This window comes from Mirounga angustirostris, unplaced genomic scaffold (assembly GCF_029215605.1).
Source record: "Mirounga angustirostris isolate CCGP_5_RB_7025 unplaced genomic scaffold, mMirAng1.0.hap1 SCAF_12, whole genome shotgun sequence".
Lineage (NCBI taxonomy): Eukaryota > Metazoa > Chordata > Mammalia > Carnivora > Phocidae > Mirounga > Mirounga angustirostris.
This window is the reverse complement of record NW_026991720.1, coordinates 23,776,593-23,802,997: the sequence shown is the minus strand read 5'-3', so window position 1 is coordinate 23,802,997 and position 26,405 is coordinate 23,776,593. Positions and strand designations below refer to the sequence as shown.

At 45.9% G+C, this 26,405-nt stretch overlaps 1 protein-coding gene across 2 annotated transcripts in view; it reads left to right on the top strand.

The window, feature by feature from the left end:
* The window catches only part of SND1 (staphylococcal nuclease and tudor domain containing 1), a 407,418-nt gene that overhangs the window by 293,217 nt on the left and 87,796 nt on the right, over window positions 1-26,405 (top strand). For both annotated transcript variants that reach the window (XR_010406399.1, XM_064574988.1), the window contains exon 16: window positions 17,853-17,962. Coding sequence is in view for 1 of the 2 variants with exons in the window: in XM_064574988.1 (XP_064431058.1) it covers window positions 17,853-17,962 (110 nt within the window). In the remaining variant the exon portion in view is untranslated. The remainder of the gene's footprint in view (window positions 1-17,852; window positions 17,963-26,405) is intronic.

Here is a 26,405-nt window from a genome sequence, read left to right as displayed (position 1 = left end):
CGTTCTAAGCAAATATGAATCTGAAGAAGCCTGTTGGTCTTCTCTTCAGAAAGTACATGTACACACAGATTTCTTACAGTTTCCTTAGATTCACAAACACTAGCCTCTCCCCCAAGCCCATCCCTGACCACCCATTCTCCCTGGGTAGGAACTCCTAAGGTAAGATCTAGGAAGCAATGAATGGTGAGTAATGCATTGTCACTTTTAAAAATTTTAGGTATGACTGTTACATAGTAAAGTACACACATCTTAAGTACACAGCTTCATTAATTTTTATGTGTATAAAAATATGCATATAACCCAAAGTCATGTAGCCGCCACCTACCTCAAAATAGGGACTATTTCTAGCACCCTGGCATGCTCTCTCATGGCCATTCTCCAAGATAACTAGTATTCTAGCTTTTTCCCTTCGTAGATTAGTTTTACCTGTTTTGGACTTCATACCTGAAATCCTAACCTTAGTTTACCCTGTGGTCTATGAGATTCATCTTGTTAAATGTAGCGTCTTTCCTTTCTCACTGCAGTATGTATTTGAAAGCAGTTGGTTTTACCACAGTGTGAAGACTTAGACTGGGGAGGATCCAAACTCAAGTCAGGAAGTATGGCTAAGAGGTGATTGCCACCTCTCAAGAGATATGGGAGCCTGAATGAGGCTGCAGGGTGGGAATGAAGAGGAAAGAACACATCTGAGAACTGTCTAGAAGGGTTCTAATCTATAGAATTTTGTTGGTTACTTGATAATAGAGGATGGGGGGAAGAAAGAGGACAGTTTTCCAGCTTGTAAATAATAGAACGTTTGCAGGTAACATTGAGTGTTGCCTGTGGATTTTTGCAGATCCAAATGAATTAAGTAGGAAGGTCAGAATTCGAGATTAAAACTGTAAGAGTCACCAAGTAATAGTGGAATTTGAAGCACAGGGAGTGAAACTTAAATTGCCTAGGAGTTGGGTTTAGAGTAGGAAACAGCTAGGAACAGAGCGCTGTGAAGCTGCAAGGCTTCGGAAGGATCAAGAGAAGAGGGTCTGACAGCAGAGGCTTGGAGAAGTGGGGGGAGCACCAGGAGAAAGGCTTAGCAAAGAAGGCAAGGTAAGGGCAAGGTCCATGTCACGGAGTCCTTGGATTTGGGAAGAGAGGAGGCTTTGAAGATACCTCAGGTCAGGGGTTGTGTAGCACCTCTCGTCCTGCCCCTCCTGTAGCTTTGTATCAGGTCTGTATCGGTGCCTGTTGTCTGCACTGAACTGTGTGGGTTCTTAAAGGAGAGGGGCCATGTTCTTCCCGTTCCTCATGACTGTCCCAAGTCTATCAAAGTCAACCTTTTACCTAGTACGTGGTCACTAAATGTCCAGGTTGCACTTGTCTCTGAGACAGCCCCGAATTGGATGACCTTCCCAGACCTGACCACCTGCGTCTCCTTGGGGGCTCTCTTGCTCAGGGAGCTCAGGCACGGCAGCCAGGCTGAGTTGTGTGCCTACCTTTTGGCCGGGGACAGAGATGGGTTTAAAGCCCAGCTCTGCAGAGGCTCCGGGGCCGTGAGCAGTACCACTCTCTGGGAACACCCTCCTCTTCCAGCAAGCTACGTGGCTCTTTTGGTTACATAAGATGTGTGTGTTCTGGCAGGAAAGAGCTGCCTGAGTGAGTGTTTAGCAGAAATGATTTGTGTGGAGTTATTTTGAGACCCCAGGGGAGGGAATGGCAGCCAAATCCTGCAGTATTTTAAACCACATCACTCATCTACAGAGATTAATACATTACAGAGTCTCAGTCAGAACTCCGGTAACAGAGAAATGGGAATGCTGAGGCCCTCTCCAATTGTAAGTGCCAGTTCTCTCGGTGTACACAAGGTGACTAAAGGGGGTTTGGACCCGACTTGGTGCCTCGGGGTTCTCCCACACTCCTTTGACCCTGTTCTCCCTGAAGGCAAGAATTGGGCATGCAGCTCTCTTTCTGTGAGGTTGGCCTTGGCTCACTTTGGAGTGCAGGCTGATTGTGCTCTCCTTCACTGGATAGGGAGCAAGTTGGTTTTCTAATAGAGAAGGGAGTCCACTTTTTGTGGCAACCCAAAATATTATATCATTTAGGTGATTGAGCTTCTTGTGGTTCCAGGCTGGCTAGGAGAAATCCCTTCTTCCCCTTCCAAAAGCATTCACCTTTTTCTCCTGACTCAGGCATGAGCAGCTGTCTGCGAAGGGTGAGTGAATTACAGAATGTAGGATTTTCCAGCTTAGTGACATTAGGGGAAACAGCCTCCATATGAAACACTTCTCTGTTTTTGTTTTCCTCTTGCCTGTTATGCTGTGAAATTTGCCTCATTGCTCCCCACCCTTTTGCTGACAACTGTCCTCTTTGCCATTCAGGAGCTGGTGTCTCCTCCCTAGGATGGCTGTGTGAGATGGAAAGAGCCTTCTTCTTCCCCACCTGCATCCACAGTTGTAGAGCCGAAGAGTTCCTTGTGCCGGGAAATCTAATTGCCTTCTGACCCCAAAGGATCCATTTGGGCCAGAGGACATCCAGGCACTTGCTAGACTTTGGAGGGAGGCCCCAGAAAGAAAGAACCCCATCCATAATTGTCCGTTTTGCTTCATATTTTTAGAAGACCTACAGTTACTTTAATGACAAAAACTATGGAAACAAAAAAATAGTTACATAAAATAGGCAACCCAAAGTATACAGTTTCCCAGAGTCCACAAAACTCCCTACAGAGACGTGCACCCTGACATATTTCTTTTAATTTCGGTGCCTACTGGGCACAGTAGGAACATGGCAGGGGGGGCAAGCACTATTGGTGGGGGGGGTGCGTGGGGGGCAGGAGGGAGAGATCTCCCACCACCTGCAACTCCCAAGGAGCCAGTAACCATAGTCTAAAAGACTTCAGCTGTTGGCGTCTCCTTCCACTTGGGACATGGTTGAGTCTGGCTTGGTGGGGAGTGGGGCTGGGGTGTGGTGGAGAGGAGCAGGAGACACAAGTAAGCGGGAAGGCACAAGCACGCCGGCTTCTAGTGAAGTTTTCAGGTTGGTAGAAGGAAACTGGCAGACAGCCTAGCACTTTGGACGGGATGTGAAGGGCATGAGGCAGAAGGGGTGGCTCCTCTCCTTGTCCCTTGGAATGAAACTGTATTCTCACATATGCTGTGCCGAGGACTCCACCATTCCTGTCTCTGGTCTCTGCCACGTCAGATACTCCCCGCGGAGTGTGTGTGTGCCCGTTGGTAGGTAGGTACAGCCCCGCTGTCCTCCTCCCTTCAAATAGCAGTTTCTGATCTGGGCCCCCTTACGACAGATGCTGGCTCCTGCCGTAGGCTCGGACACGGCCACTGCGGTCGCTCCGGTGCTGTCTCCCCTTCCCCTCCCCATCTCTGCCCCCCCCCCCCCCCCCGCCCTCTTTCCTTGCGCGAGTGAGCACACACAAGTGTGCACAAACTAGACAGGCACACGTGTGCCCTTGGTTGTGGTGAGCACCAGGCGTTGTCGCCCTGTGCTTGGGAAGCTGAGCGCCCACTTCCTCCTGCAGTGCTCCACCGCCACTTCCTCACCTGCATGCCCTTCTTAGCAAGCTTCTCGTCCAGGGACTGGGCTGTCCTTCAGTTGTGCAATAAGCACACACTAGAGCAGCTTTCTTCTTCCTTGAAGACCGGCACAGCCTGATGAGACCAGTTAATCTCTCATTCGGCTGCAAAAAATCTGGAAGCTTGTCTGTCAGTACCTGGTTTTCTCTCTCGCTGTCCTCCCTTATCTCCCGCTTTTCAACTGAAGCTTTGTGCCCAGCATCACAGTTCAAATCCTGGTGCTTTGGTGCCCTGTTGCCACACTGTGACAGGGGCTAAAAAGCCTCAATTAAGTGCAAGCCGTGCTTTCACCGTCCCACTGGCCGCAGTAATGACTGAAATAGTCATTTCTGCAATGTTGCCTAGGTGGAAAGTAAAGGATGCAGAAATCCTCTTCTTTCCCTTGGGTGTCCCAAACAGGGAAAATAATCACTTCAGTAGAACAATCTTTCCCTGAATTCTGCAAAGTGGATTCTAGGCAGTGGTTTGGATTTGCTGTTCCTTTTTATCCCCTAGAGCCCAGTGAATGAGAGAAGGAAATGAATAGACTGCTTGTCACAACACCACCAGGGTCTCCACAGTGCCTGGGGCTGCTGCTGAGAGACAGAGAATGGAAGTAGGCTGGAATGGAGGCCATGGCAGCAGGCGGCCTTCCACAGGATGGGCTCCGCCTCTCCCACACAGTCCCTTGAGGGCTTCCCTTCTCCCTCAGCCCAGGGATTCTTCCTGCACTAATGGGGCTGTCTGTAGTGCGGCAGCGTCCTGCCTGGAGTAAAAGTCCGACTCTGCCCGGTCACAGGGAGGGAGGCCTAGAGTGCAGGCTCCCCACACCCCTCCCTAGGCAATCCCACAAAGGCAGCAAATTTCACCTCCAAAGATGGCTCTCAACAACAGCACATTAGAAGGGACAGCCCCGGGGCGCCTGGGTGGCTCAGATGGTTAAGTGTCTGCCTTCAGCTCAGGTCATGATCTCAGGGTCCTGGGGTCGAGTCCCGCATCGGGCTCCCTGCTCCTTGGGAGCCTGCTTCTCCCTCTGCCTTTCTCTCTCGCTCTGTCTCTCATGAATTAAAAAAAAAAAAAAAAAATCTTTAGAAGGGACAGCCCCATTACACATGCCCCAGCTTCCCGTCAGAATATTAATTAAATCAACTAGAAAGATATTTCCTGCTGACGATACCCTTCATATTATCTGGGCTGAAAGAGAAAAAGGGGTAGGTAGAAGGGTAGGAAATCAAAGCCCCCGTCTTGTGAGGACCTGGCAATGTTTAGCCTGGAGAAAATAAGACATGAGGACGAGAGGAACTAGAAGTACTGTCTTCACATATTTGAGGGGCTGTCAAGTGGGTAATGGATGTTGACGGTTGAGAGGATTCAACGGACTGTACAACAGGTGTGGAGGTGAAATGCCTGGAATTGACAAGAGGTAGAAGCCATTGAGTCATGTAGATAAAGTAGGGACAAATCAGAGATGAGGTTTTTAGACTGGATGGTAGTACTGAAACCAGAAGAGGGGACAAGGGAAGGGGAAGAGGAGTTTGGTTCTAGACATCCTGAGTTTGAGGTATTGGCAGGACCTCCCAGGGAATGTGTCTGTGAGCCATTTGGGTTTGGGTCTGTGGCTTAGAGGATAGTCTGTAGGTTCTGCAGGATCACAGTGATGGAGAATATGAAAAAGGGTGAGCCTTCCCAGAGAGAGTGCAGAGCATAGAAAGAGAGGGGTCCGGGACATTAGGGAGGGCAAAGGCAGGAGTCAAGACAAGCAGCCCAGACAGCTGGGACACCAGTCAAGAGAAGCCAAGGGAGGAAAGAGTTGCACTACAGGACAGATGCACGGTGTTGGATGCCATGTAGAGATCTAGTAGGGCTCCTGCTGAGAAAAGATTATTAGATTGGTGAGTGATGAGGTTACTTTTCCAAGTAGTTTTAGTAGAAAGATAAAGTCTGAGTACAAAACCATGGGAGCGAAGGCTTTCTGTACAAGAAGTATGATAGTGCAAGTATATTGTCAGGGAGTGAAGAGAAACCATTGTGGCAAGGAACAAAGAATGGCAACTCTGAAAACTTCAAGTTTAGAGCTTATGGAGTATAAATTTTGAGTGGGGAAATCGGAGTCTGGTGGAGGAAAGCAGGAGTAAAGGGGAAAGATCACACGTATAGGAGAGGGACATTGCTAAAATGAGGTACAGGAGAGGAAGGTCGAGGGTATACGCCTGTGGTTCATGTCAGCTGCCTCAGGCACTCTCCTTTGAGCCATGTTTCCTTTCCTCTGACCTTCTCTGTTACAGGACTGTAGGCTTTTTTTAGTATTGTTTTTATTATTTAAGATATTCTTATGCTGCCACCTATTCTGATGTTCTAGTCCTGGGAAGTTGAACTCTGCCTTGGGTAGGTTTTCTCTTAACCAGCATTCAGCTTTCCCTAGAGCAGGAGTTGGCAGACTTTTCCCAGAAAGGGCCACATAGTAAATGTTTTAGGCTTTCTGGGCCAGATAGTCTCTGTCACAAATACTCAACTCTTCTGTTGTGCCATGAAGGAAGCCATAGACAACAAATGAGCGTGGCTCTGTTCCAGTAAAATTTCATTTATGGAGACTGAAATTTGAATTTCATGTAATTTTCACATGTCACAAATTTTTTTTTAACCATTCAAAAATGTAAAAACCATTCTTACTTAGCTCATATGTTGTACAAAAGTAGGCAGCAGGCTGGATTTAGTCTCCAGGAAGTTGTCTGCTGACCCCTTTACGTTATGCTAACCAAAAAATAAAAATAAAAAATAAAGCCATTCTTCGCCCACAGCCCAGAATTCAAGCTACTTTTCAAGGATAGAATGTACTTATGTGTCAAGATCAGCCTGTGCTCTTGAAGAACCTTAACCTTGCCCTTTCAGAATTCCTTTCTTTTTGCTTCTTTTTATTTATTTATTGCTAAGTTACGTTAGTAAGGTAAAGGCTCTTAGTGAGAGATTCTCTGCCAGAGTTTTATTCATTCCCATTGGTTTGGGGTCTTAGTATTCCTGACACTAGCTGGTTTCTTTTGCTGCAGTTCTGCTAGCCGAGTATACTGATCGCTAGACATTTAGATTTCACTCTGAGGAGAAGCTCAGAACAATTTTCTGTTGAGTGAAGACTCAAGAAGGGCAATAGATTGGAAGTATACTCCACACATCTCAGAAGCATTTTGTTCAAATAACACAACACAGCTTGGTTTAGAAAGTCACTCTAAATTTATTCAAGTAAGTAGCTTTTACATTCGGCTGCCAGGTGTGTGTGTCAGAATACCTTCTGGAAGCTTGTACTTGCAGGACCCATGTGGGTATTTCCTATGGCTTTCTCCCGACCCAGTGGCTGTTCTCTATCAGCCTGGACAGTATAATATTCTCCTCTTTATCTATTAACATGGAATTTAAAAGACCAAGATTAGAATTCTTCAGTGCCAAAAATGAAAAGGGAAAAAAATACATCTAAGTTTTATTTGATTCAAAGATAAAGTTACGTGTTTAAAATAAGTCAGAAAAAGCAAAAGTTGAGGTTCTCATAGAAACCAACTCCTCCTCGTTGCTCAGACATGGGGTTTGTGCTTGTTGGGTGCGGTCGCCATGGTGCCCCGGTGTTACATAAAAGCTGGAGCTGCTTTCTTGTCATTGGAAAGACCATCGTGAGTGACCCTTGCTTGTGAACTCCAGTGCCTTGTTTTCTATATAACGTCCATATGAGGTTGTTGTTTTGATACGGGCTCTGAAGAGAAACTCAAGGGGACAATTGGGGATCGGCACAGTTCTCTCCTACACCCGCCTGTTTCATTCCTCTCCTAGCTGGTGGTGATATGATTGCAGCTGCTGCTTACAGCAAACCCAAAACAAATATGTGTATTGGGAAGCAGACAGCCTGCCGTCTCCAACCCGCCCCCCCCCCCCAAACACCCCCAGAGACAGCCTGGCCGGATTGTTTATGGCCATGCTCTTAGGATGCCACGGGGAGGAAACGGTCTTGTTAATCAATGAGAGTTTTTCCTCCCTTTAAAAATCATTGTTTTCAGATCCTGCTCTGGAGCAGGGAGAATTATAAAAGGTTACTCTGATGCTGACCCGATTGTTATCTGCTGCACCAGCTCCATCTGAAATTTTTTTTTTCCCTTTTGGGAATGATTCTTTGGTGTCTTAAAGCCACTGATAAATCAAGTTTGGTGAAGCCAATTCTACACACTGCCTGGCTGGACTTAGAGCCAGAAATCCAATAGAAGGCCTCTAAGCCACCCCTTCTTCGTCTCCTCCTTAGAAGTGGGCAGTGGTTTAGCATTTAACACCCACTTGCCTTAGAGTCCTAGAAATAAGAGTTACTAGATTTCCTTATGAACTCACCAAGTGTTCTGAATAGGACATTGTTATAACAGGTTTGTTGCATCTATTTCTGCTAAGTTTAACATCTCTGGCATTCATTTAGCAAAAACAGTTGTTGAGTATCAGCTGTGTTCCAGATACTGGCATTTACTTTACCTCCAGTAAGCCAGAGTGGTCATCCACCATTAACAGGCTAACAGCAGCTAGAGATAAGACCTGAGAAGGCAACCCTGTCTTAGAGGTTATACGCCCATGACTTGTATCAGAGAAACTTAAGACATGTTTAAAGCCAAGCACCGTATAGCAGTCCCTCCTTATCCACGGAGGAGTCGTTCCAAGACCCCCAGTGTATGTCTGAAAACTTCGGATAGAACCCAACCCTATATGTACTGTGGGGTTTTTTTGTCTGTACATGCGTACCTATGACAAAGTTTCGTTTATAAATTAGGCACCATAAGAGATTTACAGCAGTAATACAATTGAACAGTTAGAACAATATACTGTAATAAAAGTTACGTGAATGTGGTCTCTCAAAGTATCTTATTGTACTGTACTCAGGTGTCTTGTGACGATGTAAGATGATAAAATCCCCACGTGATAAGATGAAGTAGGGAAATGACGCAGGCACTGTGACGTAGCATCAGGCTACTACTGGCCTTCTGACAGTACGTCAGAATAGGGTCGTCTGCTCCTGGACTACAGTGGACCATGGGTAACTGAAACTGCAGAAAGGGGAACCATGGGTGGTGGGGGGACTACTGTACCTCCTTTCTATAGATGCCTCCCCTTCACCCCCTTCCTTTCTTCAAAGGAAGCTGCAGTTCCCATCACATTATGAAGACTGGGTCCTATTGCTTCTCTTCCCAATTAACTTCAGCTTCTGGTCTTTCAACAAATGCATCAAACATTACCAAATCAGAACAACCCAATAAAAGTCGACCCTTAACAATTGGAATTATGAACTAAAAACAGCTTCAGTCTCTGCTCTTACTCAGTTCTGATGCCCTGACTACAATTACCTGAGGAGTTGGATCCCTTTAATTAGGATCCCTTCATTCTTCTTTTATCCCTTTATTCTGATGCCTGAAAGAGCTTTAGCAGTGACATGTTCCAAAATTGGCCCACAAGATGCTGCCTCCCCTGTGGTAACAACATAGCAGTTCAGAGAACGAGAGAGAGAAAGAAGAATTTGAGACCATGCAGAATCCTTGTTTCATTTCTGACCCTTTTAAATACGAGTTGAGGCCTCAGATCATGTAGAACTAACTCTTTGGAACCGACTGGTCCACCATTTGCCTTGCTCTTTGGGCCATTGTAGGAAATGTAGGACCAGCTGGCCCTAATGGGATGGTTTGCAGTTCTCAATTGTTAACAGATTCACTGACAGCATTTGCAATTTGAGGTCTCCAAATTAATTCTGATTTAAAGCTTATAAGAGAGAACTCAGAGCAGGTTGGTGCATGAGATGTGTTATGCTTCTGAGAACTATGTGATTTGTTAATTTGGTCTTATATGTATATTCAGGTGGTAACTACATTCCTTAAAATTAGGCAGATGGCCTGTCTGCCTCTGCATTTTGTGCCATTGGCTTAAGAGTTCTGGATTTTGTTCTTGATGCTCAAGGAAGAAATAGCTGTCTAAATGTTGTTAACACCAAAGAATTTTTGAAATTGACTTGGACATAGTTAAGTGTTACTTCTCTTAGGCTACATACAGAGTTTAAGTGTCTTATTCTCTGTACGTAGCGGGGTTTTAAAATTTGTGTTTTGTTTTTTGATGGTGAGGGGGAGGATGGTAAGGGAAAGTATAGAAACGGAACTAATTGAATCTGGGGGTAAAAATCTCTACTGAGAGTCTGTGCATTATAAATTGGCTAGCTGCAGCAGCAGGAACTCAGGCAAAGGTATTGGAGTGCAGTCAGTGTGACAGGAAGCTTATTTCGGTGTTCTTTCTGTGCCTTGCCTTGTCCTTGACGTTTACTCCAAGGGACTGTGTATTTAAAAAGAAGGGAGAAGTGTCTGCAGTTTCCATCTGGGAAACTTTTACAGCATTCTTACCTAGGGTCTTAAAGGCAAAGGATGAAGCTGTCCTGCTAGATAAGATGGTGTAGTCTCCCATTCCTTTCCCAGCTGTCACCCGGCTCTATACCCAGCTCCACTTTTGCTGTCAGCCAGGGCCATAGCACATACTGGCAGATAAAGCCAGTGTTTGTTCGGAAAGTCCCACCAGGACAGCCATTTTGTCTGGTTCAGTCAACAAAAAAATGCATTAAAATTTCAGGGAATAACATTTAAAGCAGAGATACTTAAATTTGAATACTATTCAAGAAATCTTTCCCAAAATGTAGAAAATAAAATAACAGCTCCCTGGTCTGGCTGCTTCTCCTAAGCAGAGGGATGGGCTTAGTGGCCACGTTTCAGTTTTAGGGTCAAAAAGCAGCATTTTCATTTCAACTGGGAAGCTTGTTTATATCCCAGTAGTCATCCCCACGCTTAGTTTTTCTGATATTTTGTCCAGACTTTTCTTTCCCCTAATAATTACACCCCCTGTTCTCCAGCTAAGCATTTTCCCTCCTTTCTCGTGTTTACACCTTTCAAATATTTGCAGATTGTTATCTTGTCACCCTCTTAGTCACCGCTTAGCCAAACTGTACAGATTTAGCACCTTTTATCTTTCCTTTAAAGGCAGGCCTCCCCGCCCCTGAGTCATTTTCCACTGCTCCCTTGAAATGTGCTCCAGTTTTCTGCGTTTCCATGTGGCCACACAGCTTCCCATAGCAGAACACGGGGTTCTAAGTGGGGATGGTTTCCCTCCTTTGTTGTATGGAAACTGAGCATCTCTGCCATGCTCCATCCTCAGGCCTCACCGGCGTTGCTGGTCAGCGCTGACCTCTCCCTCTCTCTATTTCAGCTGCACTCCCAAGTGTGCCGAGCTAAAGACCAGTGGGGTAAATGGGTGTAGCTGTGCTTGCCTTTTTTTCCTTGAAGTGTTATGTAACCATGAGAAAGTGGGATGTACGGAGTCAGGGAGTCTTTTGGCCCCTCTCCTGGTATTTGCATAACGTCTGCATTAACCCTGACAGTTCATTAGCCATTTCCTTTTCTGTGTATTTACTTCTTTTCAGAAGTATTTTCACCAATACTCACTTATTCAGCATTTCTTGAGGATCTACAGTGCCACTGTATGCTAGGCAGTGTATTGGATGTTGGAAAGAATAAAATCTGAGTGACACAGTACCCAGCCTAAGAGGCAACTTAGTTTTAGTTTTATTTGGGTTGCAAATACCAGGTTGTCATATAGGCTTGCTCATGGCAGCAGTAAGGGAAAGAGCAGATTTCTGGGAACATCCCTGAAAAATCTAAAGGTCCAGTGTCTCAGCTCTTGGCACCCAGAGGCTGACTATGGCTTTGCAGTGGCCCCAGGCCCTCCACAGTAGAACTCTGGTGGTAGTACTCCAGTGTGGATGCCAGTTGGTCCCCTCCGCTTACTGCCTCCTTTCTCTGGCTCCTGATAGGCTTATGGTTTGCACACTGCTGGGTTCAAATTCCAGAAAGAGAATCTTTTTGGCTCACCCGTTTTCTTCCATTTCTATTTGGACAGAGCTCTTCTCCCTCTGCCAGACTGATTGTAGATTGGCCACCTCAAATCATGTGTGGCCTCAGCTCTCCCTCTCTCCCCCGGCCCCCTGTCAGTCCCCACCTTCAGCTTTGACCTCCCTCCCCAATTTGTGGTGAGAAGAGGACAGAGGCCAGGGTCAAGGGCTAGAGAACGTAGTTGCCTGATGCCTTAGCAAGGGATTTGGCATGGTGAGCCCCGTGATTGACTTGTCTAGTACATTCTACCAACAGTCTCCCAGACACACATGCATCTGTCTACCATAGTCCAGTTAGCACATGTTATTTCTTAGCATTCTGCAATCTGTAGTTTTAATAGTAAATTCAGTCACCAATCAGGCCTTATGCAGTGGTAGAGGGATAGAATGTTTTCTTGCTGGTGATTAAGCTTTATTGGCATAAAGTCCTCTTTTTCTCATTGAGTGCTCAGCTTCCAGCACAGTGCCTAATGCAGAGTAGGCACTGATGTGCGTGTGCGTGTGCGTGTGTGTGTGTGTGTGTGTGTGTGAAATGGAGGGGAAAGTACTGTGTGAACTGCAGCATTTTGATGTATCCTAGGATCATGTCTGCGAGCCTCCTGTGCCCTTCCCTCGGTAGCATCCGATGCGGTAGTGCACACACGCTGGACATGAAGTAAGCACCGTTGACTAATGCTTCCAGCTAGTTTTTGTTTCCACTAGAGTTTTGTTTCCTTTAGTTAATGCCTGATCTCTTGTTTGCTGGACAAAGTGCCATTGGGAAGTGTCACTTCTAGCCAAGGCAGATTTGCCACATTTCCCTTTAGCTCCCAATAAAGGAAAACGCAAACACACTTTGAGCCCAGAGCCTTAATTATCATAAAATTCAACATACAATGTAAAATATTCAGAGCGATACATGACTCTCACACAGCCATCAGTAGAATCTCTTATATAGCCATTATCGTATCATTAACAAGAATTTGTACTTCTTGTTCCAAAGCTGACTGACCAAAGTGTTGGTGTTAATTGACCTAGTCAGTCAATGTCTCTGGATGTATAATTTCTTTTTAATAGAATGCTCTATAGCCCAGCATTTTAAATTTGAAAGGGGGCACCCTGAACTCCAGGAGTCAAGCCTTGGGTGAGGAATCTCAAAAGGGCATAGCCAAAATTGTAGGATTTTATCTCCAGGGGAGACTTTGGAGTTCCTTTATTAATTTATAGACGGGCCATGAGGCCCAGAAAGGTTTCATACTTCGTCAGTGGAAGAGCAGAAACCAGAACCATGATGTGCTGATAGCTAGTGGTGTACTTTATCTTCCTAAACCATACAAAGTCAGGCACATTCTCTTTTTTATTTTAAGTCGTCCTGGGCAACCATCATATCCCAGAAAGCATTAAAAAAGATATGAAAAATAATGGGTTTTTAGCTACGGGCAGATAGATCTGTAGGGCTTTAAACAGGTCAAGGAGCCAGATGGATTAGGAGCGAGGGTGTCTGTCTTATCTTCCCTTCATGGACATCAGTTGAAAAGCCCCATAGGGTACAGTATCTCTTCATTCTGGCACACTCCATAGTAGGGAAGGAAAAATGTTTAAGAATGTTTGGGATTAAGTGAAATAAGTCAAGCAGAGAAAGTTAATTATCATATGGTTTCACTTATTTGTGGAACATAAGGAATAGCATGGAGGACATTAGGAGAAGGAAGGGAAAAATGAAGGGGGGGAATGGGAGGGAGAGATGAACCATGAGAGACTATGGACTCTGATAAACAAACTGAGGGTTCTGGAGGGGAGGGGGGTGGGAGGATGGGTTAGCCTGGTGATGGGTATTAAAGAGGGCACGTTCTGCATGGAGCACTGGGTGTTATACGAAAACAATGAATCGTGGAGCACTACATCAAAAACTAATGATGTAATGTATGGTGATAACATAATAAAATAAAATTTAAAAAAGAATGGGATTTTTTAATTGTAATTTATTTTTTAAACAAAATGTTTTTGTTTTTTTAAATGGCTTGTAAGTGTGTCAGGAGTAAGTTCGGCAGTTAACCTGCACCTGTGGTGTTTGAAGCCCAGCGGAGTTTGTATGTCCTTATTCAGGCACCACTGCACTGTGCGCTCTCGGAAAGACAGCTAGTGGGGGTAATTTGCACGATCCAGAATCACAGGCACTTTCTCACCTGGCTGGGGAGGGCTTCTGGAACTCCAGTGATACCTCACTTTATATTTACAGTCTTGGGAGCTCCGCATTGCTGCATGTCAGCCTGTGCTGAGCTGCGGCCTGGCGTCGCTTTCTGAGAGCCGAACTTTCTTTCCCTTGGTCTGTTTTCTCTAATTCTTGCCCTCTTTTCTTTTCTTTACTCTTTCTCTTCTTTTCTTTCTCTTATTCGTATTGGTAACAGATCAGCACACCAGGGACACCAGCCCAGTAGTGCAGTCCTTGTTAGAATAAAGGTGCAGCGGGGACTGGGTCGACTTACTGGCCAGGCTCTTGGGGAAGGCAGGCCGAGCAGAGCACCTCCTGTGGACAGTATGTGTCTTCCTTCAGCTGGTGGTCAGCAGCAACAGCTGTCCTCCTGGCTTTAGAATGTTAACATTTGTTTGCTTTCCTGTCTTAGTGGACAGAGTATTCCTTGCCCTGTCCCCTGATCCCTTGGGACACAAAAGCAAGTCCAGAAGCTGATAAATAAGCACTCACTGTAGCCTTTGAGTTCTGTAAGAGGGCCATTAGGGCCCTCCCAGGCTTCTGTCTTCACCCCTTAGGTAGTCTACACCAGTGTCAAGCTGAGGGCCTTGATCCACTGGAGGTTTAATTCAGTGTCATAACCATCTTTTTTATTTCACTTATTTCACTTAACCGTAACCCTGGCCACCAGCCCGAGCTGCAGGCCTGCTGCAGTTGCTGGCCTCTCAGCTCTTTAATGAAATCGAATGGAAGAGATACTGAACATACCACATGTAGTAAAGATTAACCATTGTTTTGTGGAAACTTCGTTATATGTAAGTTATATACCCATATGTAAATGTATATATGGGTCACAATAAAATTAAAGGTTTGAAAACACTCAACTACACAGTTCCTTATCTGTAGAAGTACATTCTGCCTCTCCCTGCCCAGGCCCTGTTTTGGCAGCGTTCCCCACCCCCCTTTCCCCCACCACCTAGCAGTTCCCCCATTCCTGAGCATGGAAACTGCTACCATGGCGGCCCCAGTGCCTAGCGCCCCTCCACTTTATGTCCAAACACCAGCTATGCCTGGACTCCCTGAGCCTGCTCACCTGCTCAACGAGACATGGAGGACCCAGGCCCTGGACTCCTACCTAATCTCTGTTATAGGTTAAAACACCCTCTAGTTACAATGTTGTGAACTCCAAAACTGGACTTTTTCTCAGTGGCTTTAGCATCTGACAGTCTAGGGTTCCTATAGACCACTTAGTAGCTTTGTGATTTCGGGCTTTTTATCTATTTATATAGAGAAGGTACTCAGTAAATACTCATTTTACACCTCTTGTTTTTCCCATAGCACCCATACCCAGGTTCCCACTCCCACTGGATGTGTTTTTAACGTACAGCCTCTTCCTGTCTGTCCTGAGCTGAGATGTGACAGTTTTGACTGAGGTTTTTGACTGTGAAGGGGTTACTTCAGAGGAGACAGGGAACTAAGAGACAGCCCAGAAGAAAAGGGAGTAAATGATAAAAGCAGAGATAATGCTCTTGTTCTCAAGCAACTTTTCTATTCCCTCTCCTTTCTCTTGCCTGCCTGCCTGACAGGAATTAATGTGCATCGACATGTTTACTCTTTTCCACTCAGAAAGGGGCAGGGAGACCACGTGCTTGTGCTTCCTCCTCTTAAAGAGCTGAAGCTCAGCTGCTGGTGGGTGGAGGGGCAGCCTAAGAAAGGCCCTGCTCTGCCTCTGAGTCTGCATGGAGTGGTTGGGTTTTGGTCACCACAGGCCCAGAGGTCTCTCTCCTGAAAGACATTTTGAGGCCATTTCAGCGTGATCTGTTTAACTCCCTGGGCTTGTTGAGCCATCTTGTGTTCGGGATTTAAATCATTTTGTGGTCTCCCAGGATTCAAAGAGAGCTACTGGGATGTCTAGATTTCTTGAGATTTCTGAATACCAAGATCATGACAGCAGAGTAGAATGGGTACATCTACTCAGCCAGTGAGACTCAGGAATCTTCTGTGCCCTTTTTATGAAAAGTCTTTCCCCCAATTCCTGCTGCCCGGTCAGTTGTCCCAGTTTCCTCCTGGTTCTAGTCCCCAGTTCATAACCACCCCACCAACAGTACCCAGCTCAGCCCCACCCAAATGGCTGCTAAAGGTCAGAAACAAACTGGAAACTTATTGTAACGTTATTCTTGTTTTGCAGCAATGCTTTACCTGTGGGTATGTGGCCAAAAAGTTCAATAGAATTGTTTATTTTTTCTCTCTGACAGTTCTGTTCTTGCTTAGTTTGCAGATATAAAATGAAAAGTGTTTTTGGCTGTTGATGTTGTAGAAATCATGAGCTGTCTTTCATTCAGTTTTACTCTAGCCCCATCTCTCCCTTCAAGGTTAATCTCAGGCTCTTTGGCTCCGAGTTTATTGCTCTCTTTTACAAAAATCAGTTCCACTTCTCGCAGCAGCCTGGCATTGAAGTGCCCAGAATGAGGCAGCCCCAGTGATCTGCTTGCCCATGGGACAGTTGGGCCAGGCCCTCCGCTGCCCCATGTGCACCTCGGTGGGAGAACGGCCCTGGCCACCAGCCCGAGTGCAGGCCTGCTGCGGTTGCAGGCCTTCTGCTGCTCTCCCTCGCTGCTATTTTGTCTGATGTGCTGTATTCCTTTTGTGAGACCTTGAGGCTTAGCGAGAAGGCTCTGTTCTTGAGCTTCTGAAAACCCAAAGTATAAACTATTCCCTTTCCTCTGAGCTTCATGACCTTGAATCCTTGACCATGTGGCCAGAAACATGAGCAGCCACTTGGCTGCATCCAGAAGAGATGTATATTCTGTCCCAGCAGTGGTGGCCCCTCTTCGCCCAAAGGCTCCCTGGCAGGTGTTTGCAGTAGCCTCGACACCCTGTGCCAGATGTTTTATACCTGCACCTAAGGCTGCTTGTAAGTAAGACATAACACCTCCTGGGTCTGCCTTATGCTGCAGCAGCAGAGACCAGCAGTGCTTCGGAGATCTGGGCATTAAATATATCCTCCCCCATACTTTGATCATTTCCTCTCATTGTGTCTCTAGCCTCGTTCAGCTTTTTGCATTAAAATTACAGCTACGGTATGAGTTTTTTGGAAATATTTATAAGTAACTTGGATGTCAAAATGTGACATATTTCATGGTCTGTCACCGGTGACCACTGTTAATGATAAATACATTTGCAAAATTAATGCCTGAATCAAAGGGAACAAGAAAAGGCAGTCTGAGTTGGTTAGTGAGCACCTGTGTTGTGTAAAAGACTGTCCTTGGATATAAAGAAGTGTGAAGAACGGGATCCTCAGGGGTCTTACAGACCAGGTATGGAGTGAAAGACAACTGAGGTTATGAGCATGTGTGATTACTACAAGCAATAATACTACTAATAATGGTAAAACAATAAGAGTTAAAATGTATTATACCTCTCCATATGCCAGGCATTATGCTACAGCATATTTTACGTACATAATCTCCCCTAGGTCACCCAGGCTCCCCTAGTGAGGGTATAGATACATTATTCTAGCAGTTTTACAAATAGGACAACTGAGGCTTTGAGTGGTTCCGTAACTTGGCTAAGGTCACAAAGCAAACAAGTGACAGAATTAGGATGTGAATCCAGGTCTGTCTGGTTCCAGACACCTAATACTTCATCAGTATTCAGTTTTCTTCTGTTTCTCATTCTGAATGAAAAACTGATGGTACTATTGTCCAGACTATAGCCAGAGGACAGTGGGGGAAGCTTATGAAGAGAAAAACGACACTGAATTAACACTTGTGAATTTGACGTGAAAGTCGGATGGTAAAGAGAAAATGTCTAAGAGTCAGCTGGAATGGCTCTTGGGAGGCAGAATGGCTGGGGAGAGCAGTATGATTTAGGTGAGAGAGCCATTTATAAAAATGATGGTTAAGACAGTGAGACGATTGGATTGTAAGGAGTGAGGAGCACAGGACGGAGGTGCATCCCACATCTGGGTGTGCCTGTTTTCCCTGCACGTCTTTATCTGGAACTCCCCAGGTCCTTTTGACAATTTCCAGTTGCTGTGACTGAGAGCCCCTCGTTGTTGCTGCCCTGGTGGTGTTGGTTTTTCTCTCTGGGCCCCCTTATCTCAGACGTGATGGCATTCTGATCTAAGTCCTGCCCTGTTGGAAGGGTCAGGGGCGCTAGGCCTTCTGGGCCCCTTTTCATCACAAATTCTCCTTCTCTCCTGTCACAGGCATCGAATGCCCCAGAGGAGCCCGGAACCTCCCAGGCTTGGTGCAGGAAGGAGAGCCTTTCAGTGAGGAAGCAACACTTTTCACCAAGGAGCTGGTGCTGCAGCGAGAGGTGGGACATCTTATGGTTGCTTCTTGTCTGAAGAGGGGTGAGAAAATGGGGCTCCCTTGGCCTGATGTGTTCCTGCCACATCAGAAATCAGTCTGTCATTTTTTCCAATGCTCAGCCTTCCACATCCACCATCCATTGTAGGTCTGCCCACAGCCTGCTTCCTTGAGCCCTGCATCATTGACCAGGCACCCCCAAATCACCCCTCACCATTGGCGTCCTGGGATACGTGGCAAACACCAAGCCCACCTCGCCAGCATCCTAATGCAGAGGGCTTACAGCTTTGCAGTTCTCCTCCTTGGCGAATTAGCCTGAGCTGCCTGCCTCCAGCTGGATTTAGAAGCTTGACTAACCCTGTCAGGGGCCAATTTTCTTTGAACATTTATTTGTATCTTTGAGTAATTGCATTTTCTGTAGCGGGTTTTCTGACTTAATTTAATTGTATTTCTGTTTCTGCCTGTTGAGCTAGCTCTTGCAGGCAGGAGTTAAGCTTCTCAGCTGCCGTGGTGTCCCATCTACCTGCTAATTTTTTATCAAGTCATAGTCAACTGATCCATCTTCTTTCCAGGAGTATTCCAGTCATTCATCCTGCTAGGTGGGCACAAGAAAGGAACAGTGGGGGAGTGTGCCAGGCTCAGGCTGAGGATTTTAGATCTGCCTTTGTCCTCATTTCTTTTACAATCAAACCCATAGGGTCCCTTCAGCTTTCATGCAATATCATAATATGCACAGAGCTAAAAGATTATGGGGTCCAGGAGGTTAGCTCACTCATGGGTCTTTGTAGATCCTTGAGATCAGACGTGTGGGCTTTGGGATGTTCATAAGCTACAGCATCTCTCATTTTGGTTTGAATCGCCAGTGAATATATTGGGCACTAGAGGCACAAGAGAACAAGCTAGCCCAGGATACTGCGTTGGACTGCCCTGGCCTGTAGAAAAGCCCCTCTTGGACTTCTGGCTGAGCAGTACTATTTGCTTTTGGTTGCCGCCTCTTTGGGATTTCTTCAGCACTTACCTTCCCGTTTTGTGAAACCAAGTGGTGTGGCAAAAGGAGTCCTGAATTCTTAGTTCAAGAGCTATGGGTTCCAGTTCCCAAGAACAAACTGCAGCTCCCTGGGCATTGCACCAGCTCTGCTGGCCGTTTGTACAGTGGGGTAGAGATGCGAGTGCTTACCCCCAGTTGTCTCTTCAGTCTCACGTTGACCCCTATTTTGGTTTTGGTAAGATGCATTTGAGTTTGTGAAGAAGAACTCCTCATATTGGCATGTGAAGTGCCTTCCCCCTCCCCTCTATTTTGTAACTGCACAGTGTAGCTTGAATTTTTAACAGTTACAGATAGGCCCCTGCTAGAGAAGTATTTTAAGAATCTAAACTCCAGTTGTCTCTCAGTAACTGTTGTAATTTGGGGCATGGTACTTAGGTAGAAGGGGCAGATATTTTAGTATTTCCTCTTTGTGAGCCTTTGGATAATGAACTACAGAGCAGTTCTGGGTTGGAAAAAGCAAGTGAGTCCACACAGGGTCTGTGACTTAAAGACCTCACAGAGGTAGCAGATGTTCGGTGGTTGTGCTTTGGATGGAGGGAGGAAAGGCCCTCCTTGGATTGCCTGAGACCTCCGTTAGCAACATTCTCATCACTTCCCTGCCATGCCCCACTTCTGTGTTGCCCTCCCCTTTCTCACCGCCGTCTTCCCCTGGTGTTTCACGTTTCCTAAAGTTTCTTTCCCTTTCTTTTTCAACTCTTGTTTCCCCAGCCACTTTTCTACCCGATCGTGTTTCTGGCCCACCGATGATATCCAAAAGCACAAGCGGGGTCAGAGAGAATACTGACCACTAAGAGGAGTTAGTGGCCCAAAGCTCTTTTACTCTCTTAGTTACTATGATCTTCCCTTTGTCTGTATGTTTGCTGATACTTGATTGTGGAAAAAAGATAAATTTTTCCCCATCTTCTTTGGTGCCCCTGGCATGTGAGTTTGCAGATCTTAGTCTAATCCAGGTTTGATACTTAGCTTTCTTGGTTGTAGTGCCCCAATCTTGCAGAGCCCCAAGTTGGGGTCTCTTGATATAGAAACTTTCTGCATTTTCTCAGCTGCTTATATGATTACCTGGCCTGACTGTTTTGAAGGATCTTTATCCAGAGGAAAGAGGAGTATGGCCTAAACTCAGGATAACTTGGAAGTTTTTACTAAAGGAATCAGTCTGGCCTGTTCTCCTGGGCATTTCCCTTCATTATATATATGAAAACTGTTTTCTGAACAGTGTAGGAATGATGAGCAGTTTTTGTTTTGTTCTAGGTTTATTCACTTTACTTTTACCTGTATTTTTATTCCATACATTGTCATGGAGAACATTTCTCTTGGCCCTCTTCCTACCCCACAAGGATCTAGAAAAGCCTGATGAATTGGCATTCCTGGATGCAGAGATCGCCCCCCACCCTTAGGAGAAAGTACTGTGTAATTGTCTGGATGCCTGAGTGTGGATTCACAGCCTAGCACCCAGTAGCTCTTACCTTCAGGGCAGCCTCCATTGTGCCCCACTCCGGGTGCTCTTCTGGGGCGGAGCTGCTGCCGTGGTGGCCCCGGTTGAACAGGTTTTTTGTACCTTGTGCCTGTTCCCTTGACAATCAGCTTTAGCTCAGGTAATCAGGTATTATGATGTGATTGTCCTTGATCCTGTCCCATCCCTCCCCTTTAAATTTTTCTTTTTTAGTATCTTATCTTTGACCAGCATTTGTCTGTCCCCTGCCTACTTTTCCCAGTTACTTGAAACTTGCAGTATCATATAGGAAAGGAGAAGCACACAGATCTCGTCATTTCACAGCATGTGCTGGGCCCCCTGTTTGATCCCACAGCGGTGCCTCCATCAAGTTCGACTCAAATGCGTGAACCTGAAAACTGACTGGGAAAGGGTGTGGCGTGGGGGAGAGCCTACAGTGGACACTGCCCTTGGGGCAGCCCCCCTGCCGGGGAGCAGACACAAAGCTGGGGCACAGGTGCCTGACTCCCTGCTTAGGACTACATTGTCTTGGCTTTGGGTAACCAGAGCAGTAATTGCTGCCTCTTCTTTCTCTATTTTGGTAAAGAGAGTGTTATAGTCTTTCCATCCCATAGCCTCATGTGGAACCTGCCAGAGTCTCTCGCAAGTCTCTTGTTTACATTTCAGATGGTCCCCATTGTCTGGAGACTTGATAGCCCTGCTTTCCTTAAATGTGTTTTACAGTGACACTAGTTAGCACGGAACCACTGACATTCCTGGCTACCACTCAGCCCCGTTTCCTGTCTTTCCTGTCACCTTTCATTGTAGTTCTTCTTTTTCTTCATTTTTCTACGTGGTCCTCCTCCTTGGCCATTAGTTCCCATTGTCTTTTTTTTTTTTTTTTCTTTTAAGCTTTATTTATTTGAAAGCAAGAGAGAGAGAGAGCCCAAGCGGGGGCGGGGGGAGACAGAGGGAGAGGGAGAAGCAGACTCTCCGCTGAGCAAGGAGCCCAGTGCGGGGCTCAATCCAGGACCCTGGGATCATGACCCGAGCCAAATGCAGACTCTTAACTGACTGAGCCACCCAGGCGCCCCAGTTGTCTTTTGTTTCTTTCCCTGAGCTAGGAGTCTGAGAAGACTGTTCCAGGTCAGGGGTCTGGGTGTTCTGGCATTCTTGCTCCAGGGCAAGAAAAAGAGCACTTTAGATACCAGCTTGTTACCTGACCCTTTGTGGCCTCGAAGGCCAAAGCAGCCAAGGAACTCTAGAGGAAATCCAATCAGCTCAACAGTTCTTTCCAGCCTGACTCAGTTAGGATGTAACAGGGGTGGGCAAATCCGGCCCACTGCCGGTGTTCGTGAATAAAGTTTTACTGAAACACTGCCACACTAACTGTTTTATGTACTACGGTCTATGGCTGCTTTCATCCTTTAACAGCGGAGTTGAATAGTTATGACAGAGGCCATAAGGCCTGCAAAACCTAAAATATTTACTTATCTGTCTTTTTATCACAAGAAGTTTGCTGACCCTTGCTATACAGTAAGTATATGCTGAGTTGGTTGGTTTAAATAGCTTGCAGCCCTGAAAATGACAGTTTGCTATCATGTCCCCTGCCTCAGGCTGGGCTCCTTCTGGGCCGCGCAGAGTGAGATCATTGTGTTCATTGCTGTAGCTGTGATTGTGAGCTATATGAGTGCTGTGTCCCACTGGACGGCATGAGCTTGTGTGCCCCCCTCCCGCAGTACAGCTGCCTCTTTCAGGCAGTTCTCTTCTGCACTGCCAAGGACAGGAAGATCTGGTGTAGCTTCCCAGATGGGGAACTGTGCCCACTGCTAGCATCTTCCCAGAAGTAGTGGTGAGCGTTAGCTAATGGGTAGATAACTGGCTTAAATGTGCACGCTCTCAGTTTTCGAGCTCCAGTTAATCGTGTGGTTCTGAGTGACTCTTTCCTGCCTTGGTATTCCTGTCTAAAACACTGATGTAGCAATCCAAAGCCATCCTCTTCCTTTTGAGGCCCTTCCTGTGACTAAAACAGTCACATGGGATCTCTTCACACCTGTCAGGAAATCCTGCACCCTTAGAGAAGGGGCTCTAAGGCATGAAAAGAGATCAGTGCCACAGTTTAACCCTCGTCACAGTGCCAGGCTCTGGGAGGTACATTTCCCTGGGGCAGGAGCTGGGATGTAGGAGGTTTGGTGATCATTTCCAAGACCTTTCTCAGTGACCCCTTTGTCCTCTTGAGATCTCAGAAATCACCCTTTGCTGCTGTCTGGAAAATGTCCTCGTGCTGGACAGCCTGAGCTGAAAACTCTGGCTGCTGCCCTGACCTATTTCCCTTTCTCCTGCGGGCATCAAAAGGGAGGATGCCCCCCTGGGGAGCTCCTGCTGCAGGTTTCAGTGGCCAGGGCATAATCCTGGATCCCCTCGCTCCCACCACCCCGCTTTTTTAAAAACAAAGATGCACAAAAGATCACAAGGAACTGTTGCTATCTGAAGAACATGTATTTACGTTTCAGAGGAATATGGACTTGGCAGTGAATACTGGTGTGTATTTATGGAGAGCTGTTCGGGAGAGAAACCTTAGAATAAAAGAAAAATGGTTTCTTGTTTTTTGTTTTTACCACCAAGTGTGCTGCATCTTGTCTGAGAAAGATAATAAACGGTCCAAGCAGTTTACCATTGAAACTGCTTGTCCACATTTCCCCATAGTGCTGTGGTATGTGCCCTCACCCTTGCTGTTCCCGTCTGCCCATGCAGGTCCCTTCCCTGGGCAGGAGACACATGGGAGAAGGAGCAATAGCAAAGTTAGATCTCTGGATGAAAGTAATAAGGATAGTTCAAGCCACTGGGAAACCCAGAAGGGTAAAGGAAACCTGGTGCCCATAAGGCCAGCGAGACTCTGTTCTCAGACTGTCCCTGGGTCCCGTAACCCTCGCTGAGCCACGAATAACCTGCTGGGAAGAGCCAGCTGTCTACCAGCGTTTCACTCATTTGCAAAGAACACCGTATTCTAGATTACCTCTGCCACTGCCCAGGGAAAAGAGAATGCAGTAAGGTCACCTTTCTAAACCACTCTTAACTCTCTGAGGTGTTAAGGGCTGTTGGAGGCTAAGGCTTTTCTCATACCTCACCACACACTCTTGATGATTCATCCCCCACCAGTGGTCTTTGTTTTCCATGAGAGGCTGTTTTCTTTGAAGGGGGCTCAAATAGAAAATTAAGAGTGGAAAAATCACTCTTAATAGTGATCAGGTTTTCCATTTACATAGTGTTTTCTAGTGTAAAAGTGCTTTCATATACAATATTTCATTGTAATCTCAGAGCAAACCTACACGAGCAGTATTATCCCAGTGTCACAGTTCAGGAAACTGAGATGCACGGTGACCTGCCTCTATTCACAGAGCTTGTTGTAGAGCAGATACCAAAACCCAGATGTCTACATTCCAAATCAGGTGCTTTTTCTTCCCCAGATTTTGCCAATTTTTCTATTAGAATGTGGTCATTCTTTTAGCAGTATTATGTCCTTTCTCAACCCTCAAATATCTGGACCTAATTAATTTATAAAGGACTTCCCTAAAGATCCAGCAGTTAAACTGAGAGTTCATCTCCACTAAGGAACCACTGAGTCTGATTCTGGATGCTCACAAGACTCCAGAGGGATCCGAGGGATTTGCTATGGCCACCTTTCCAAAATACTTGTTCTCTTCTTGTCACAGTTTTTACATCTTTCGATTGCCTGATTCCTGCTTCATCTTTTGTTTGACTTTTGTGGGCTTTCCTTTTCCTTCTCCTTTTCTTTTTTCTTTCTTTCTTTTTTTTTTTTTTTAATTAATGATTCCACTCTGACCTATCTTGCTCCATTTCAGCTTGATCATATATATCCATGTTCCTAATCTTTCTTAAAAGACGTATCTAGTAAGTGCATCATTTAGAACTATATAACTCCCCATTGCCTCTGGGATAAAGTCTAATCTCCTTAGTTTACATATATCCTTGATTACCTCTCCAGCTTCATGTCTTACACACTACTCATTTCACTGACCTTATTCTCACAGTTCCCCATATTTACCATTCCATTTCATCTCTCCCACTCTTTAGATCAGCCCAAGTTCCCCACTCAGTATATCAACCATCCCCCTTCTTTGCTTTCTTATTCCTACCTATCCTTCAAGATACACCTCCTTTTCTGGGAAGGTTTTCCATGATCTCCCAGACTGGGTGTGATGCCCTTCCTTTGGTCCCCATAGCGTCCTGTGCACACATCTGTCATGCACTGACCAATGACGTTGAAGGGATCTATGTGTCAGTCTCCCCCACCCCCCCAGATTGTAAGCTTTTCAAGGACTGGATCCATGTTTTTGTCTTTGTGTTCTTTGTACTTTGCCTAATTTATAAGAGATGCTTAATAGGTAGACATTCATTAAATCCACTACTTGGTTTCCTGTGACCTAACTCTAGAGATCGGGAAGAAGGCCTGCTCTTTTGTTGCCTTTGTAGTTCTTTGGGAAAGCTCTTTATGCTCAGCATTTGTGGGTTAGGGAGGAAGACTGGAGTATTGAGGCCGGACACACAGCTGCTAAGTCAGGAGCTTCTCGTTGGAAAAGTGCATTACCAAGACCTGACTCTGCTCTTACTTTGGGACCTTGACATCCCTGGGTCTCCCAAGCTCTCCAGCCAAGATACTTAAAGGTAATGAGATCATGATATGTGAGTGTTTTTGAAAAACTTCCACTGTTCAAATAGAAATCATTAGTGTCCCTTCATCATATTCCCAGTAGGCTACTCATCTCTTTCCCTCCCTGGTATATTTCCCATCCTTTGCTTTTGTGGATCAAACTATTAAATGAGGCAAAGGGTTTATTTTGAAGTTAAGTCAACCAACTCTTGTTCAGTGATAGGCTGTAAGTACCACGTGAATACTAGGCTGTTACCTCCCTACTTACAGCCCCTTCATTTCTGGGTTCTTGGCCCTTGCCAGGTATCTCTAAAAGCCCTAGAAGGGAGGCCCTCAATTCCCATTCCAGCCCCTAAATGAAAATGGCATCACAATGAGAAGAGGTGAGGTGAAAATGAAGAACGGAGGATACTGTCCTGTCACCCTGTTTTTCCCATCCCCTGGCTGCTTGGGTCTCCCCTGCCAGCTTTTAAACTCCCCAGGTACCAGTCACCAGTAGCCTTCCCCAGACTAGCTCAGCAGCATGAGCTGATAGGCACCAACAGTGTCTGGCTGCAGTGGGATTCCTCGCTGCAAAGCTGCTGGCTCAGCTAGGCTGTTGTCTGTTTCCCTGTTCTTCTGCTTGGAACTTTCATAGCCAGTCAAGCATAGAATTGCATCCATTCTTCTGAAATAGCTGCTGGGCCTAATTTTTCATTGGTTTGGCCAAGATCCTATTACCTGTAATTATGTCATACAGGCTGACTGGTAAAGTTTGATAGGCCTCACTGCCCTCCTGAGACTAGTGTTCACATCCCAGCGTTGGGGCTGGGGACAGAATAAGATTTAGGGCCACAAGAGATTTGGCCTCCTTGGGGACATGTAGGGAAGGTCTCAAGGATATAATTCTGTCTCAGGGAAGAAAATCCTTTTCAGCAGAGGGATTCTTCCTTTCCCTGGGGAATTGGTCCTTATTACTATAAACTCCTTAAGAGACTGATGTTTCTTCTGCCAGTTCAGTTTGTTCCTACCAGGAAAAAGGAACTAGGAAGTATAGCCCTAAGACCTGACAGATGTTGTTCCTCCATAAGCAGGTTCCTTTGCAATGCTGAGGTGGGTCCCTGGACTGATTTTTCCCTCTCCACCTTTACTTCTGACCCACATCAGTCTGAGAGTGAAGATGCAGAAGGCTCAAACATGACTTCCTCTTGCATCCTTCTACTAGATTGGTCCACAGTACTTGCTTTAAACCTCATCTAAATTGAAGCCTGGAGGGACATCTGGGTGGCTCAGTCAGTTAAGCATGTGCCTTCGGCCCGAGT